At 44.6% G+C, this 17,409-nt stretch overlaps 1 protein-coding gene across 1 annotated transcript in view; it reads left to right on the plus strand.

Annotated features, from left to right (window-relative positions):
• Window positions 1-17,053, plus strand: part of ATP6V0D2 (ATPase H+ transporting V0 subunit d2) — a 33,181-nt gene extending 16,128 nt beyond the window's left edge. Inside the window, exons 5-8 of the mRNA XM_090040268.1 lie at window positions 1,656-1,733; window positions 9,846-10,022; window positions 15,960-16,037; window positions 16,603-17,053. Coding sequence (XP_089896394.1) covers window positions 1,656-1,733; window positions 9,846-10,022; window positions 15,960-16,037; window positions 16,603-16,764 — 495 coding nt within the window. The 3' untranslated portion in view covers window positions 16,765-17,053. The remainder of the gene's footprint in view (window positions 1-1,655; window positions 1,734-9,845; window positions 10,023-15,959; window positions 16,038-16,602) is intronic.
• The last annotated feature ends 356 nt before the right edge of the window (window positions 17,054-17,409 follow it).

Raw genomic sequence — 17,409 nt, forward strand, 5'->3', positions numbered from 1 at the left:
AATAGACTGATGTACTCCAAGAGCCACTTCCCTGATCTGTGGCACCTCAAATTTACCCACCTTACCTGTGTCTTACTAGATCTTAGCAGCAGGGGGTTTTCAAGCTAGAATAAGACCCTTGGCTAGTAATGGCCCTCAGAAATGCTAGATCCCCCACTTCCAGAGAAGATGCCTTGCCTATATGGTCAAATGCTCTAAGGTCATAGTTATCACCGCCAATAAGTGTGTTATAAATGATCATCAAAAGTTTATAAAAATAATAGCAAACAATAAATCAGTAACCATAAGATGAAATACAGAGAAGAGACATGAGAATAAACAAACAAAAGAAAATATCAGAACAATAATCTGATTTGCACTACATCTTAAACCCAAGAATTAAATTTTTATTCAGCTTAATAAATTAGAAAGCAGCTTCTGCTTCTGACCTTTCTGTCAGGGTCTTCTGCTGGAATAGTCAGCCTCTTGGCTGACAGAGTCTAGTGTTTCCCTATGCTTAAGCAAACTAAAGACTAACACTTGCTCTCATGGCAAGGCTTAAGTATGGTTTCTTGCCTGTCCGTTTACATACATCATTCACTGACTTCTTGGAAAGCATAAATTATGCATATAACCTCCCTGCCCTATATTCCAGCCCCCAGCTTGCCCCACCTCAGTATGTGTGTTTACCAAACTAAAAGCTTCTTCTCATTGAATTATGACCAGAAGAATATTTTCTTCTTTCCAGGTGTCTGAAAGATACTCTCTTATTTAATTTCTCCACCATGAGAACTATCCTGAGGTGATATTCATCACCTCTAAGGTCTCTCCTGTTTAAATGCAAACTTGTCATTGCCTAGAGGGCCTGGTTCACTAAGAACACATCCACCATGGTCTACTGGATGAGCAAAGAAACCCATGTCAGAAGTTACTTTTCAGTAGGCATGTCTAAAAGTACAATTAATGTGCTTGAATTGTCTGCACAGAAAATTCAGGCTCATTAATGAGCTTCTGGGCATATGTCTACGCATACGCCCTGCTGGCAGCAAACTGCACCTGACAGAAGCAGCCCAGTGCATAGCTTCTCCTGCCCTGCTCTGCCCCACTGCAGCAGCCACGGGGGCTCCAGGCTTCCTGGGTGCAGGGTACATGAAGGCTGGTTTCAATCCCCATCAGGTAGTGAGAACTATGCTGGCTGCAGGGACAGCTGTCTCCCCAACCACATGGGGATTGGGGCCCATCATGCAGATGTAATAACAATAAGGCTCAGTACAGCTCAACACTACTTACATGTAACCTATACATGCTATGTCAGTAAAAGAAATTCAAGAATACATGCATGACATCCCATAAACCCCTCAAAATATAGTGGGGTCTGTAATACTACCCTAAAAAAAAAATCTCAGACATTTAGAGGTTTGACTAACTAGTTCAGTTGCAGAGAGGAATCCAAGAAATAATCTCCTGACAATTAGAGAGTCATTTGCATTTTAATTTTTCAAACCCCAAACCACAATTACACACATGCCTAATATTAAGATTGTGAGTAGTACAAGAAACTTCACTGGCTGCATTTACATATTTAAACTAAATCTATGATCATATGCTTTGTTCTACTGACACTTTAATGTACAGCTATTTAAAGTGTTCCATTTTTTCTTTTCTCCTTTGTTTAGTCTTATCTGGAAGCTTTTTTTAAGTTCTGTGAAAAGCAAGGAGGTACAACAGCAGAAATAATGTGTCCTATTCTTCAGGTAAGAGGTTGCAGTCTTTGTGCAAAATATTGTGTTTTTCTAGCTCAATTACTTAAATTGTTTCTTTTGTTTTTAATTTTCCAATTTGTGAAACTGTTTTACCTGACAGTCAGTTTTGCTCTGAGTGATAAATGCTCTACTAAGATCTGATGAAGTGATTCATTTTAGGGCCAGATTCAACCATTAGTTGAAGCAACCAATATAGTTTCAAGACTATGTTTCTGTAACTGCCAGAATACCAGAGAATTAATATGGTGTGCAGTTGATTATTTATTGCTAATAGCGAGGAAAACATTAAAAAAAAAACCCTAGGGGTGTACTGATAAAGATTTTCTTGGATCCTGATAGTTGATTATTAACCAACCACCCCTAACCCCAGCCTCTGCCCCACTCCCTCCCTCACCCTGGGGGCTTGAACTGCCCCCACACACACCCCTTGCCCTCCCCTATACCCCTTGCCCTCCATAGACTTACCTGCAGGGAGCTGCTCTCCATGCTGCCCAGCTATAATCTTGCCCATGTGCATGCATGCAGCCACACACATGCATGCAGTGTCCTCTGCGTCTCACTCCCAGCTGCCTCAAGCAGGACCCCTTGGAGGCTAGAATGCTTCCCACTTACAAGGGGAAACCTGCCATTTTCTGAGGGAACCCAGACATCCAGGGCCCCAGCCCTACAGCGGAGAGGGAACCCAGGCATCCAGGGTACTGGCCAGAAGGCATAAATATCAGTAAACATTATCAGCTACAATGGCCAAAAAAAGCCAATAGTCAATAATGAATTTCCCCTTTTATCAGTGCCAATCCAATATGCAACCAATATATCAGCACACCGCTAAAAAAAACCCATTTTGCACCCTGAATCTATGTTCTGAATACCAAAATTCTCAAGTTAATTGATTTTCAAGGGTACTCATTGACAGCTATACAGTATATTAAAGGTATTATTAAAAAATAAAAAAAGACAAAAACCAAAACCAAAAACTTAATGATAGCCTAACCATGCTCCTATTACAATTAATGGTTGAAGTTAGAGTTGAGTATAATTTTGAATTTCTGTTTCACAGGAAATTGCACCAGGTGTGGCAAGGTGGTACTCCCTGACTAGCCACAGTGCTAGATTCCCTACCTGCCTTTGGGCACACCTCCCACCTGTCTTGTCTGCCATGCCTTGTTCTTAATTAATTAGGATATTAATTAAGGCGGGAGGCTGCCCATTCTTGCCGGGATGCCAGGGGGTGCTATCTGCAGCTCTGTTCCTCCCCTAGACCGCAGCCTAAGTCTTGCAGATGGCATCCAGATGTTACAGTGCTCCTGGCCTATAGCCGGACCAAGCTTAGGCTTTGTTGTCAGGCCTCAGTCACACGTGCATTCATACCATCTTCCTCTCACTAGGGCCTCACACACTCCACTCCCTCTCACAGGATCTCTTTCATGCATCAACAACTCATGCTGCCTTGCTCCCTCTTGGAGCGGGCCCTTAAACCATAGGCTTTACCTAGTTCATACCTTGGGTGGCAGACGTACTGTCTTTTGGGTCTCTCCCATGGCCCTCACTGGGGTAGTGGCTAGCCAATTACCCAACCAGGTCTAAGCTTGCCCTGACCCCTTCCTGGGGCAACTCCATACACTCTGACACACCGGGCTCCCAACCCTCTGGTTCTTCTCCCATATTGGGGTCCCTCCTCTCTATCCCCTTTCTAGGGCCACCCCTCACCGGGGCATTCTTCACTCATACCACAACTGGTGTTCTGGGTCTCAGGTGGCTGCAGCCATGCCTGGCCCCAACTACCTCTGATGACAAATGACCCACTCTAAGGTGAGAGCTAGGGTTAAGGTGCCTTTACCTGCCTTTCAACAGGGTGATAACTGGCCTGGCATTTCCTGGGGGCTCTCATGCCACTGAGAGCCTCACCAGGCCACACACTCCCAGCAGGGTACAGTTTTAGGTCATGCCCAGGACTAGAAGCCTCCAAACCATCCCCTATAGCTCCTGCCCTTACCTCCAGGTTGTTGCATGTAGCCTTTTAGCCAGGTGATGTTACTGCCTGGCCTGCCAGGATCAAACTGCCCCTTCCCCAGCCCCACTCCCTCCCTCACTGCAAGGGCCTCGATCTGCCTCGCCACACACCTGTTCACTCCCTCCACAACAGACTTCCCAGCTGGATGCTGGTCTCCAAGCTGCCTGACTACATATTGGCAACTGGATCGGTATTGGCCGATATGGCTTGTTAAAAATTGGCCATCAGTATCAGCCCAAAAAATCTTTTTTGGTGCACCCCTAATTAAAACTTTTACAATTGGATGCAGCAATGTAACATACACTTGTCTAAAAATGAAATTTTTCATGTATTTTAAATGTCCTGACATTTTTCATTCAAAATTATTTCAACCTTCAGCTGCATTTTCCCATTATAATTTCCATCAAAGGGCACGGAAGCCAGATTTCTCAATTTTCCATTATGCTTCTTATAGTTTCATAGTTTGTAGGGTCGGAAGGGACCTGAGCGGATAGTCTAGTCCGACCCCCTGCCATGGCAGGAAAGAATACTGGGGTCAAATGACCCCAGCAAGATGTTCATCTAACCTCCTCTTAAACACCCCCAGGGTAGGAGCCTGCACCACTTCTCTTGGAAGCTGGTTCCAGACCCTAGCCGCCCTGACTGTGAAGTAGCGCCTCCTGATATCTAACCTAAATCTACCCTCTGCCAGCTTGTGACTGTTATTCCTGGTCACTCCTGGCGGTGCTTGGGGAAACAGTGACTTCCCCAATGCCTGCTGATCCCCCCTGACTAGTTTATAACAGGCCACAAGATCCCCCCTCAGCCTTCTCTTTTGGAGGCTGAACAGGTTCAAGTCCCGCAGCCTGTCCTCATAGGGCCTGCCCTGCTGTCCCCTGATCATATGAGTGGCCCTCCTCTGAACCCTCTCCATGCTGTCGACATCCCTCTTGAAGTGCGGCGCCCAGAATTGGACACAGTACTCCAGCTGCGGTCTGACCAGTGCCGCATAGAGGGGGAGGATCACCTCCTTGGACCTGCTCGAGATGCATCTGTGGATGCATGCCAAGGTGCGGTTAGCCTTCCTGACTGCCTCTCCACACTCCTGGCCCATGTTCATCTTGGAGTCAATGATGACCCCCAGATCCCTTTCTGCCTCCGTGCTGATAAGAGGGGAGTTCCCCAACCTGTAGGTATGGTGCCGGTTGTTCCTCCCGAGGTGCATCACCTTGCACTTGTCTGTGTTGAAACCCATGCTATTCTCGTCTGCCCACCCTTGTAACCTGTCGAGGTCTGATTGTAGCCTGTTGCATCCTTCCAATGTACCCACATCCCCCCACATCTTAGTGTCATCAGCAAATTTGAACAGGGTGCTTTTTACCCCCTCATCCAAATCGCTAATGAAGATGTTGAACAGTGTGGGCCTGAGGACCGAGCCCTGCGGAACCCCACTGCCCACGTCCTTCCAGGTTGAGAAGGACCCATCTACTATCACCCTCTGGGTGCGGCTCTCCAGCCAGTTGGCGACCCATTTGACAGTGTGGGTGTCTACACCACAGCCCCCCAGTTTCTTAATGAGAACGGGGTGAGAGACAGTGTCAAAAGCCTTCCGGAAGTCCAGGAAGATTATATCCACTGCAACCCCTGTGTCTAATGATCTGGTGATCTGATCGTAAAAGGCCACCAGGTTGGTCTGACAGGACCTTCCACTGATGAACCCATGTTGGTTGCCCCTAAGCATGCAGTCCCCTGCTGGCCCCTCCTGGATGTGTGCCAGCATAATTTTCTCAAACAGCTTGCCTAGGATTGAGGTGAGACTAACTGGCCTATAGTTTCCCGGGTCCTCCTTCCTGCCTTTTTTGAAGATGGGGACCACGTTGGCCCTCTTCCAGTCCTCCGGTACCTCACCAGAGCACCACGAGTGCTCATAAAGTTGTGCCAGGGGACTTGCAATGACCTCGGCCAGTTCCTTTAGAACTCTAGGGTGGAGATTATCTGGGCCAGCTGACTTGAATACGTCCAACTTTTTAACCAGGTTTCACTGCCAGTGATAAATGCAGAGCCCTTTGACTCCCATAATACACACTCAGAGCTTTCATTATGGGAGATATAGTCTTCCAGGGAACAACTTAGGAGAGAAGGGGAGCCCAAACAGTAAGTCCTGTAAGGCAACATACTGATGGGGAAATACAGTTTAATGTTTTTATCAAACTCATTCAATGTCTCAATTCAGTTCAACAAAATGAAATATTGAACTTAGATTGAAGCAACCAGAAATGAAATATCACTCCCCTCTCCTCCCAATCAAAAGTTTGGCAAAAGGATTTTTTCTAAAGACATTTTTGATTTTTCAGAAACTAAATTTTCAGTCAGAAAAAAAATCATGAATTCTCACTCAACATTAGATGATTCCACTAGTAAACCAATGGCTATCAGGATGGATTTCTTTACAGTAGACGTGTTTTTTCCTGTAACATTAAATGGATCTTAGGTCATGTGTAAAGCAGTCCATCTCTTAGTTAAGCCACTTAACAAAGAATCTTAATTATACAGCAAAATAGCTGACATTTATGATGTATTCTTATACATCTAAAAAAGAATAATCCAGAAGACCTTTTGTAGAAAAGGCAGCCATAATTAAAATCAGTGGGATTATTTTTGTAAGGGTTATATATAGAATGACACCCCAAACTAAACTGTACTATATTTTAAAATTCATTCTAATACATGCTGGGCATGGAAGTCTTACTGTAATTTACTGTGCAATAAGCAGCTTTTACGCTGGTCTTTACACATGCAAGCATTACAGCACAGTAATGCTGTGTGGGGACTGATTTGGGACAAAAATTAGTTCCAAGTCAGTCAGAGATTCAGAGATTGTTAGGGGATGGAAGGGACCTTGTAGATCACCAGGTCCAGTTCCCCTGCAGAAGGCCACACAAACAGGGTTACTGTGCAGTAAGGCATCTACATGTGCCTTACTGCGTGGTAACTACTTGGGCATAAATCTGCTACCTGTATGATGCAGGTAGCAAATTTACAACTAAATTGGTGTAAGTCACCAAAGTTACTGCACTGTAACACCTGCACATGTAGACACACACCCATTCTGTGCAGTAATTTTTGGTTACTGCGCAGTAACCTAAGTTACTGTGCAGTAACAGTGCATATGCAGATGTGCCCATTGTCCTCAAAATGCTACAAATGTAATTATGCTCCCCCCCCCACAAAAAAAAAAAATCACTCTTCTTGGTTATGATGAGTAAAGCGAACAGAAGGATTTGACTTATGAGAGTAGTCCCACTGGAATTAATGTGTTTACTCACATTAGTAAGGCAAATAAGATTTGTTTGTATTATTTATTAGCTATAAGCCTTTTCATGCACACTTATTTCCTTCTAATTATTCCATTACTGTTTGTTTTCTTTCCCTACTCGGAAGTCAGTGCCAAAGAGCCACCAGATTGTTGTTACAAAGTGTTCTAGTGCAGCATTTCTCATTCCATAGGTCGCAACCCAAAAGCAGGTCACAAACAAACTTCAAAAATGGATTCTCCTTTAAAGAAAAAAAGGTGGGAACCTATAGCTTTTCCCTTGCAGGCTGGAATTCTGCCAGCCTGCAAGGGACTGCCAGGGGCCCCTGTATCCCCCACAACCCCTCCCCCACCCCCCACACTGGGGGGCACTGGCTATTGAAGTTTGCAAATGGGTCCTGGTACAAAAAAGGTTGAAAACCACTGTTCTAGTGCATCATCTGAGGGGTTAAGAATGTGATTCTTTCCTAAATTTGTAAAAGTGTTGCAATTCCATGAGTGAGCTACTTCCCTTGCTCAACTTGTATTGCTCAAACACCATGTATTTCTTCTTAAGGTGGTTTAAATGTTCATAAAGTGAGAAGCATCTCATGACTGTCTAAATTTTGTTCATTCTGCTTGTGCTGTACTATATTTTGAATAATTCTGATGCTATCCATAGCTATTCTATGACTTCTTAAAAATGTTAATATTATCATTATTATTATTAATAGTAATAGCAAAAATGGACATAATAACTCTATTTTTGTTCTCATGTCAGTAACCAAGTGCAGAGGCTCAACAAAAAATGAAAACAAGTTCATATAATATTACTTTCACTTTCAGTTACCTTTGAGATGTTAATTCAGGTTCTTAGGGTGATAGATTTGATTTTGCCCTGAGCAGAGGAACAGTCCAAGTTATATGCCTTTTCTGAATTTCAGTCTGTATTTTCTCTGCAGCAACAAATATCAGACATCTAAAATTATCAGCAGAAATACAGTCCCTAATTTTAGGATTTAAGAATCAGTTGTTAAAAAGTAGACAGAAGAAGCCTTTAGGTCTAATGTTGACTAGAAAAAAAAAAAGCTCAGGTCAATTTTACCATTTTCTTATCAATCGTTTTAAGACTGTGTGGGCACATCTACTGCGCAGATTAGTATAGTATGCAGTAGACACAGTATATTAATCTACTAAGCAGTAAAGCAGCAGCATCTACATGTGAAAACCATTTACTGTGCCATAATTAGGCTACTGCACAGTTAGCACATAGTTACTACATTAACTATGCAGTACTGTGCAGTAACTCTCATGTAGATGCTGACTGGAAGTAAATTTGCTTCCAGTCAGCCTTGGCAGCGGGGAGCCACAAAGGACAAGGAGCTCTCTGTTCCCAGTCCTGGTGCTGCTCACCTCCCATCTCCTCCCAGGAGCTGGGAGCCAACTGGCACTGGGACTGGGGAGCTCTCTGCCCCCTGTCCCAGGTCCCGGCTTCCAGCACAAAGCTGGTAGCTCCAGAGGGTGAGGAGGGGCTGGGAACCCAATTCCCATCTGGCCCCTGGAGTGGCTGTGCTGCATGAAGCTGGCTGATCTGGTGAGATGGTAGGGGGCTGGAAACCCAGCCCCTGCCTACCCCATGTAGCAGCTCGGCATGGCACAGAACTGGCCCCCATGGCACACAGAGCTGCTCCAGGGGATGGATTCCCAGTCCTCACCCGCTCCCCAGAGCAGCCAGCTCTGCACCAAGCAAGGCAGCTGCCGGTGGTATGGGCCTTGCTGGCAACTGTGTGTCACAATAGCCATAGGGCCAGGAGAGCTCTGCCTGCTGCAGGGGCAGCTGTCTCCCAGTCTAGTGCACATGAGGTACCTTCTTGATGTGCATGGGACCAGGAGAAAGCTGCCACTGCATCTGACAGAGCTCTCCCAGCCCTGTACCCACTGGGACCGGCCCCATGCCCCATGCGAGTCCCTGAGCTAGCACCAGTGGGAGTCTGGAGCTCCCCCGGGCTGCTGCAGGGAGGCAAAGCAGGGCAGGAGCAGCTCTGTGCCATGTAGGCATGCCCTGTGTATAGTAATTATTTTTAAGCAATTATTTCCATTTCATTGTTAAAGATTAACACATCTTACAATGACCTTGAAGTAACTTATCTACTCCTGATTCCATTTACTTTTTAATATTTTGAAAAATGTTATTGAAAACCGAGAAGAAGGGAAATTTCCTGGCAGAATTATACATCCTGGCCACATCTACATGCGATGCAGACTGCACAATCATTACTGTGTAGTTTAAACAAGCACTAAATGACTGTGCTGTAACTGGAGTTACTATGCAGTAGCATTGCCGAATGGCTTTCAGATGACACAGACTGCTCAGTAGCTCATTACTACTGCACAATAGTGTTGCATCACACTTCCTGCCATGCAATGCCACTGTGCAGTAACAAGCTACTGTACAGTAAGCATCTCGAGTAGACACAGTCTCTGAAAAGCAAAAGACATTTAAATAAATAGGTGGAGGATGGTTAAGACATAAGGTTTAAACTCTCTTTGGTTGATTAGTTAAAATGTAAGCATTGGTTATGATGATTCTGTTTTATTAAATATGTATGTACTTGTTCTGAAAACTGTGCTTTGGTTAATTCCTATAGCATTAAAAAACCTTGCAAATAATTCTACCAAGTGTAGCATTTATAGATATCATTAATTAAATTAGACTTCAATGGGCTACTTCTGGTATTGAACACTATTACATTGTTTATCCTTTTCAGTATCAGATGATCAACCTATGTTACTTATTTTTAATATATATTATTCTTTTAAGTTTGAAGCAGACAGACGTGCCTTTATCATCACCATTAATTCATTTGGCACTGAGCTGAGTAAAGATGACAGAGAGAAACTATATCCAACCTGTGGAAAGTTGTATCCAGAAGGCATGCACCTGCTGGCCAATGCAGATGACTATGAGCAAGTGAAGTGTGTGGCAGATTATTATGCAGTATGTATTGTATCTAATTTCTAACAAAAAGATGATTCAATATTCCATAGGCAATGATTTCTTAGGATGATATTTTTTGTTGGACCAAATTCCATAGCATTCGTTTAAAAAAATACATAAAAGGAACTCTGACCATCATATGCAAGTCCAAATACTTTAAACAGGCAACATAAACAATATAGGAATTATACAAATGATCCTGTAGAGAAGTCAATGCACAGAAATATTGTATTCTTTCCAAAGATATTTGAATAGTGACATTATCTTGATGCTATGTAAATTGTCCATCATAGAGAGGTCAAAATAGGGCCAAATCACACCTTCTTACAGGCAAAAAGTGTTCCCATCCCACTAAAAGCCAGAGAAGCTGAGGTTCACTACATACTTGCTACCTCAAGGAAGAAAGGGTTAGAAAGCCATTAAAGAGATTAGACTACAGCCTTCCACATCTAGAGATGAAAGAGGAAGAAAACCTGGCATAGGACTTCTTGGTTTCCTGGCAGCTTATTTCCTATAGGAGATTTACTGTCATTGGTGAACTGCAGAAAATATCTTTATTACCAGGGTTAAACAACAAAGTTTAAGACCTGCTACCTCCTGTAGTCTTAAACACAGATATCCACTACTGCTAGAGGCGAGAATGCAACGAGCATGTGTGTTAGTAGTTCCTATTCCCAGTGTGAAACTCTGTTGAGCCCTGGCTTCAGAACCACAAGTTTCCACAAAGCCTCAAAAGAGGGAAACATGATTTCACAGAGCTAGTATTCTCTCCCTTTCTTTCCCACTCTGTCATTCTTCAGTGAGGACTATTTGATCAGTATTATCTTTTTTCAGGGGAAGTGTAGAATGGAAGAAAAGACAGAGAAAACTAATAGATACCTCGACTAAACCTGTAAGGGCACGTGTAGATGAATCAGGAGCCCTAAACTGAAGCTGTGAGTTTTTAAAAACACTGCCTCAATTGAGGGCAAAGTAAACCCCCATGTCATGTACACCTGTGTCTTACCTGGTTCTCCAGCAGTGGGGGAGGGAGGGCAAGCTGCTGGGGGATGGAGCGGTCCCTGAGGTGTGCAGGGTGAGAGGTTGGTGCTTCCCTCTACAGCAGCGGCAGCTCCCCCCCAGGTGGCACCCGCCTGCAGGTACCCAGCTAGGGTAGTCCCAAGGGGTACCGCAGCTGTGGAGGGAAGGACTGGGTTCCCCACAGCTCATGCAGGCAAGCAATTTCCAGGAGGAAAAAAAAGAAAGAAAAAAGATCAGGCTCGCTGCTGGTTTTTTTTTTTCTCCTTCGGTGGAGCCTGCCTTCCTGGGCTGCCTTCCTGGGCTTCCCAGGCTGTCTGCATGGGCTTCCTGCACAGCCCCTGAGCTGCATGGAGCCCGGTGATTCGTTTTGCGGCTGTAGGGCAGCAAACTAAAACTCCTCAGAGGTGTTTTAGTTTGCTGTGTGCCAAAGTCATTTAGATTTCATAGACATAAGGGTTGGAAGGGACCTCGGAAGATTTAGTCCAGCCCCGTCACAGGGGCAGGAAGTCAGCTGGGGTCATAGGGTCCCAGCAAGAAAAACATCCAGGTTTCTCTTGAAGGCATTCAAAGTAGGTGCTTGAACCACCTCTGGTGGTAGGGCATTCCAGACCTTGGGGGCTCAGACAGTAAAGAAGTTCTTCCTTATGTCCAGCCTGAAATGGTCTTGCAGGAATTTATAACCATTTGACTTTGTCATCCCTTGGGGTGCTCTGGTGAACAAATGTTCTCCCAGATACTGGTGAACACCCCTTATAAACTTATAGGTGGCCATATGATCGCCCCTGAGCCTGCACTTTTCCAGGCTGAAGAGTCTCATAGCTCTCAGCCTCTCATCATAAGGTCTGGTTTTCTGACCTCTAATCAATCGTGTGGCTCTCCTCTGAACTATCTTAAGCTTCTCCACATCTTTTTTGAATTGTGGAACCCAAAATTGGATGCAGTACTCCAACTGCGGCCTCACCAAGGCCAAGTACAACAGGAGAATGACATCCTGGGATTTGCTTGAGAAGCATCTATGGATACAAGCCAGGGTTTTGCTCGCTTTACTAGCTGCAGCATCACATTGAAGGCTTATGTTCATCTTGTGGACAATCCTGACCCCCAAGTCCCTCTTGTCCATAGTGCTAGTCAGCATAGCACTGCCGAGCACTATAAAAATGCTGCAGGTTTTTCCTCCCAAGATGGAGAACCTTGCATTTTTCTGTGTTAAACATCATCAGGTTTTCATCCACTCATTTCATGAGTCTGTCCAGGTCAGCCTGGATCACCTCCTGTCCTCAGGTGTGGATGCTTTACCCCAAAGTTTGGTGTCATTGGCGAACTTGGCCAGTCCACTTCTGACTCCAATGTCCACATCATTAATGAAGAGGTTGAACAAAATAGGTCCAAGGACAGAGCCTTGGAGCCACTAGTCACAGGGCACCATGACAATTGACTTCCGTCAACCACCACCCTCTGGGTCTGACCACGGAGCCAATTCCCCAGCCAGCGGATCATGGTGGACCCAAGGCCGCAGTTGGCCAGTTTTGCCAAAAGGTAATTATGGGATACCAGATCTAAGGCTTTTTTGAAGTCAAGATATATGACATCAATCTCTTCTCCCTTGTCCAGGTGATAGGTCACCTGGTCGTAAAAGGAAATGAGATTGGTCAAACATGACCTACCTGCAACAAACCCATGCTGGCTGTCCCTCAGGGTGTTGCCATCGGCCAGTCCATTGAGGATGGCCTCCTTGATAATTTTTTCTAAGACCTTCCCCAGGATAGAGGTCAGGCCAATGAGCCTGTAGTTTTCCAGATCCACTTTCCTCCCTTTCTTGAAGATGGGCACCACATTGGCCTTCTTCCAATCTTCAGGCACTTAACCAGAGCACCAGGAGCTCTCGAAGATCCGTGCCAGGGGCTAAGCTATGATGCAGGCCAGCTCCTTGAGTACTCTGTGGTGTAAACTGTCAGGGCTGGCTGACTTGAAAGTGTCCAGCCTCTCAAGCTGTTCTTTCACGAGGTCAGCATTGATGGAGGGCAAGGAACCACCCTCACTTAGGTGTCCCTGTCCCGTAATGCCCGGGGTGTCCCACGGGACTTGTGAAAGACCAACACAAAGTACCCATTTAGTAAGTTGGCTTTTTCCCGGGCATCGGTCATCAGTTCTCCCTTCTGGTTTAGCAGGGATCCAATGTTGCCCTTGCTTTTCCTCCGGCTCCCCACATATCTAAAAAAGGACCTTTTATTGATCTTGGTACTTGTAGCCAGTTGGAGTTTCCATCGCAGCCTTGACTTTCCTGGTTCACTACCTGCAGGTCCGGACCAGTGCAGTATATTCCTCCTTAGAGGTGGATCTTCCCTGCATCCTTTGTAGGTCTGTCATTTTAGATGCAGGAGGACCGCTAGTTCTTTGTTGAGCCAAGGGAGCTGCTGTGCCCTCTTGCTGCCTTTCCTCCGAGACGGAATAGCCTTAGCTTGTGCATCTAGGATCGCTCCCTTGAGGAGCAATCACTCTTCCTGGACTCCCCTCCTCTTGGGGTCGTGGTCCCTTAGGGCCTCACCGACAACTCTCCTGAGCTTGTCAAAGTCAGCCCTCCTGAGCTCTGTACTGCTGACTGACTTGACAGCTTTTCGGTGGATGGTGAAGGTAATCAGCTTGTGGTCACTGTCACCCAGCTTCCCTTTGATTATTAGGTCACTGATTAGGTCATCCCCAGTTGCCAGTACCAGGTCAAGCAGTGCTTTGCCTCTCATTGGCCTGTAGACTTCTTAAGTCAGATAGCGCTCATCCGTGCATGTGAGGAAGCTATGCAACCATTCAGATTTGGCTGAGCGCTCTTCCCACGAGATGTCTGGTTAGGTGAAATCTCCCATGACAACCATGGACTGGAAGCATGCAGCCTTAGTCAATTCCCTGGCAAACTCCTGGTTAATCTCTTGATTCTGGGAGGGAGGTCTATAGTAGACTCCCACCATTGTATACCCTGTGTCACGCTCCCCACGGATTTTAACCCAGAGGGTCTCTAATTGTTCACCCTGTGTGCCGATGTCAGCTCGTAGGGACATGTAGCTCTCCTTGACATGGAGAGCTACACCTCCCCCCACTTTTGTCCACTTGATCCCTCCTGTACAGGGTATAGCCGTCTATACCTGTAGTCCAGTCATGGGTGGAGTCCCACCAGCTCTCCATTATCCCTATGACATCGTAATTGTTTGTGTTGAGCAGGATGACAAGTTCCTCCTGTTTATTCCCCAAGCTCCTGGCATTGGTGTACAGGCATGCAAGTGTCCCCTTGGGGGCCCTTGCCTTGCCCGCAGTTTGCTTTAGGACTGGGGCAGGAGTGGGTTCCCTTAAGTGCCTTGGCCTGCTGGCTTTGCAAGGGTTGCTCAGTGATCCAGCAGTGGCAGTAGTCCCCCTCTCTCTCAATGGGCTTAGTTTAAAGCCTGGTGGAGCAGGTCATCCAGTCTGGCTGAGAAGAGCCTCCTCCCCAGCAGAGGGAGGTGGAGGCCATCCCTTCCCAGCAGCTCACTGCTTCTCTCACCAAAGAGCGGACTGTCATGGAAGCCGAAGCCTTCCCGATGACACCAGCACAGTAGTCTTTGGTTCACTACCTGGATCCTCCTCTCCCCTCCTCACCCCATAGCCCAAAACTGGAAGGATTGAGGAAAACACCACTTGTGCCCCCAACCCCATAAGCCCCACTCCCAAATCCCTGTAGTGCTTCATGACCCAGCTGGGTGGGCTCTGAGCCATGTCATTGGTGTCCACATGGATAAGAAGCATAGGGTAGTGGTCAGTGGGCTGGAGGAGTTTAGGGATCTTTTCTGCAATGTCTTGGATATGGGCTCCCAGGAAGCAGCAGACTTTCTGGGCTAAGGGGCCAGGGTGGCAAATTGCCCCTTCCATCCCCCTCAGGATGGAGTCTCCCACGACAAACACTTTGCGTTTTATCTTAGAGAGAGTGGGGGCGGTAACTTCAGTTGAGCCTGTGTTGTCTGCAGGAGCTGGCAACTTAACAGGCTCTGCTGGGGCTGCAAGAGGTTCATACCTGTTGCAAAGCTCCAGTGTGGCAGGGACCTTGGTGTGGCAGACCTTGGGGCCCTTGACCACCTTGGTCCAACCCCTTGGCTGGACAGCATGGGAGGTCCCTGTGAATTAAGGTGCATTACACTGCCGAATATGCTACAGTGGCTAGAATTAATGAGCAACATGCTGCTGACACATGCAAATGTCAACACCATTAAAGCAGTGCAAAAGCATTTAACCTGCTTTAAAGTGTTGTGCACACATGCCCTGCATTTTGTTTACACACACCCTAAGATTTTTGCCTATAACAGATACCTGTTAAGATCCTGCTTCATTTTTTATATACAAGTTGCAGCTGCAAAAAATTGTAATTGGGAATTATTGCTAGGAGGATACTGATTGGGAAACAACGTCAAACATATCTTCAACAATTACATACTAAGGTATCATCACATGTTAAAGTATTAAAATGCTTTATTTAGTCATTGTTATAGGTGAAATAGGCCCAACAGACCAGAGGAAGTGAAATAAATGCTGTATGAAGATCAGAGCTCATGATCCGAGCTCTGCTTACAGTTCTGGGTCTGACGGGTACTGTTAAAGATAGAGACTTAGTACTGATTCCTGGAGGGTGAGAGATCATGTCATTCTCTAGCAACCCATTTCCAGTACTTTTATTTCAAATGAATATTAAACTACAGGGGAAAATTGGGAAGACGAGGAAATACCAGTACTTAACTTCAGTGTTTAATTACTTTGAATGTATAAACCATGAAAAGCAACTAGAATTTGCTTAAGGTTTTATGTGCAGAAAGGTTACATAACGTAGGGTTTTGTTTTTGTTAGTTTTACTAAATAGGTTGAATAAGCAAATTATTTCCCATTTGTGATTGTTTGTGCTTCTAGGAATACAAGGCTTTGTTTGAAGGGGTAGGGAATGGCACAGGAGAAAAGACATTGGAAGATGCATTTTTTGAACATGAGGTAAGATATTGCACCTCTAAATGTATTAACAAGTTAGCAGTTTTGCCCATCTGTGACAGGAATTGCTGGTGCTCATTCAGCTAGTGGCGCTGCTCCTACCTGAACCTGTATTCATACAATGGCCCATCATAATGTTCAAGCATAATGCTGCTACAGCCGCCATTTTTGGAAAAAACATAAGGCTTGTATTTTTAAATAAAATAAAAGCAATAGCACCCTTTGTAAGAATGTGTGTAGAGGAGCAGGCTCTGCTATCTTAGTCAAATTTCATGCCAATTAATTATATATTTCTTCCTAAAGTTTCCCCTTGCCTTATCCACTGGAGAATCTATTCATCAGCTATCCTACCTTTCTGTATAAAATTTCTGTGATCCATTTAAATGCTTACCACAGTTAACTCAGAGACAGTATTTCAATCACAATTCTATTGATGAGGTGGTTATACATAGCTTGTTACAGACAGTTAAGCTAGTAAAATACTTAAGAAACTTTAGGGATGAAAGGTGATATTTAAATGTCAAAGTACTCTAAGACAGTATATTCAATACTTCATATTTTTCTTTAGGTAAAACTGAATGTGCTTGCCTTCAATAACCAATTCCATTTTGGAGTATTCTACGCGTATATAAAGCTGAAGGAACAAGAAAGCAGAAATGTTGTATGGATTGCTGAATGCATTTCTCAGAGACACAGAACCAAAATCAACAACTACATTCCTATTTTCTAATTCAGAGAATTTATAATTGTAGAGTGCATAAAAATACACTTACTGCATATTAGGGGGAAATTGTTTATTTTTTAAAAGTAATTATTATCAGATTTTGCCAAATGAATCAAGTGATAGTTATCTTTACACATAGCACAATGTGAACAAACCAGAACCAAAATCATAGCTGCAAATCTTTTCACTTAAGAAACATCTGATAGATTTCTGTAGACTATTTTGACTGAGAAACAAAACAGAACAGTGATCCTGTTTTAATTTAATAAATAAAATGCCTATAAATTCTTGGAAATACGTTTTCTAAGCATGAAACTTACAAATATCTCCAAATGGTTTAATTTGGAATTAGCTAACAAGCTACTTTTTCTAAGCTCAGGGTTCATTATGGGCCAGAAACCACCATTTGAGTCTTAGATCATAGTTACCAGTCTCTTCTTGAGGGGTATTACAATGGAAGATGGAAGACCAACAGAGAGACAAAGTTTGAGGTTACTTTGTAGCTCTTCTGAGTTGTTGTTTTTTTTGCCTACATTAAACTTCAGGAAATCCCTGGAACACATGGCCAGTAGCACAGAGGTTCCAGGTACTGTCAAACCTTGCTTTAGAGACATATTATATTAGTGAGATTCCACCAAGATGGCTTTACTT

This window comes from Crocodylus siamensis, chromosome 3 (assembly GCF_052110815.1).
Source record: "Crocodylus siamensis isolate JL-2025a chromosome 3, ASM5211081v1, whole genome shotgun sequence".
NCBI classification, from domain to species: domain Eukaryota; kingdom Metazoa; phylum Chordata; order Crocodylia; family Crocodylidae; genus Crocodylus; species Crocodylus siamensis.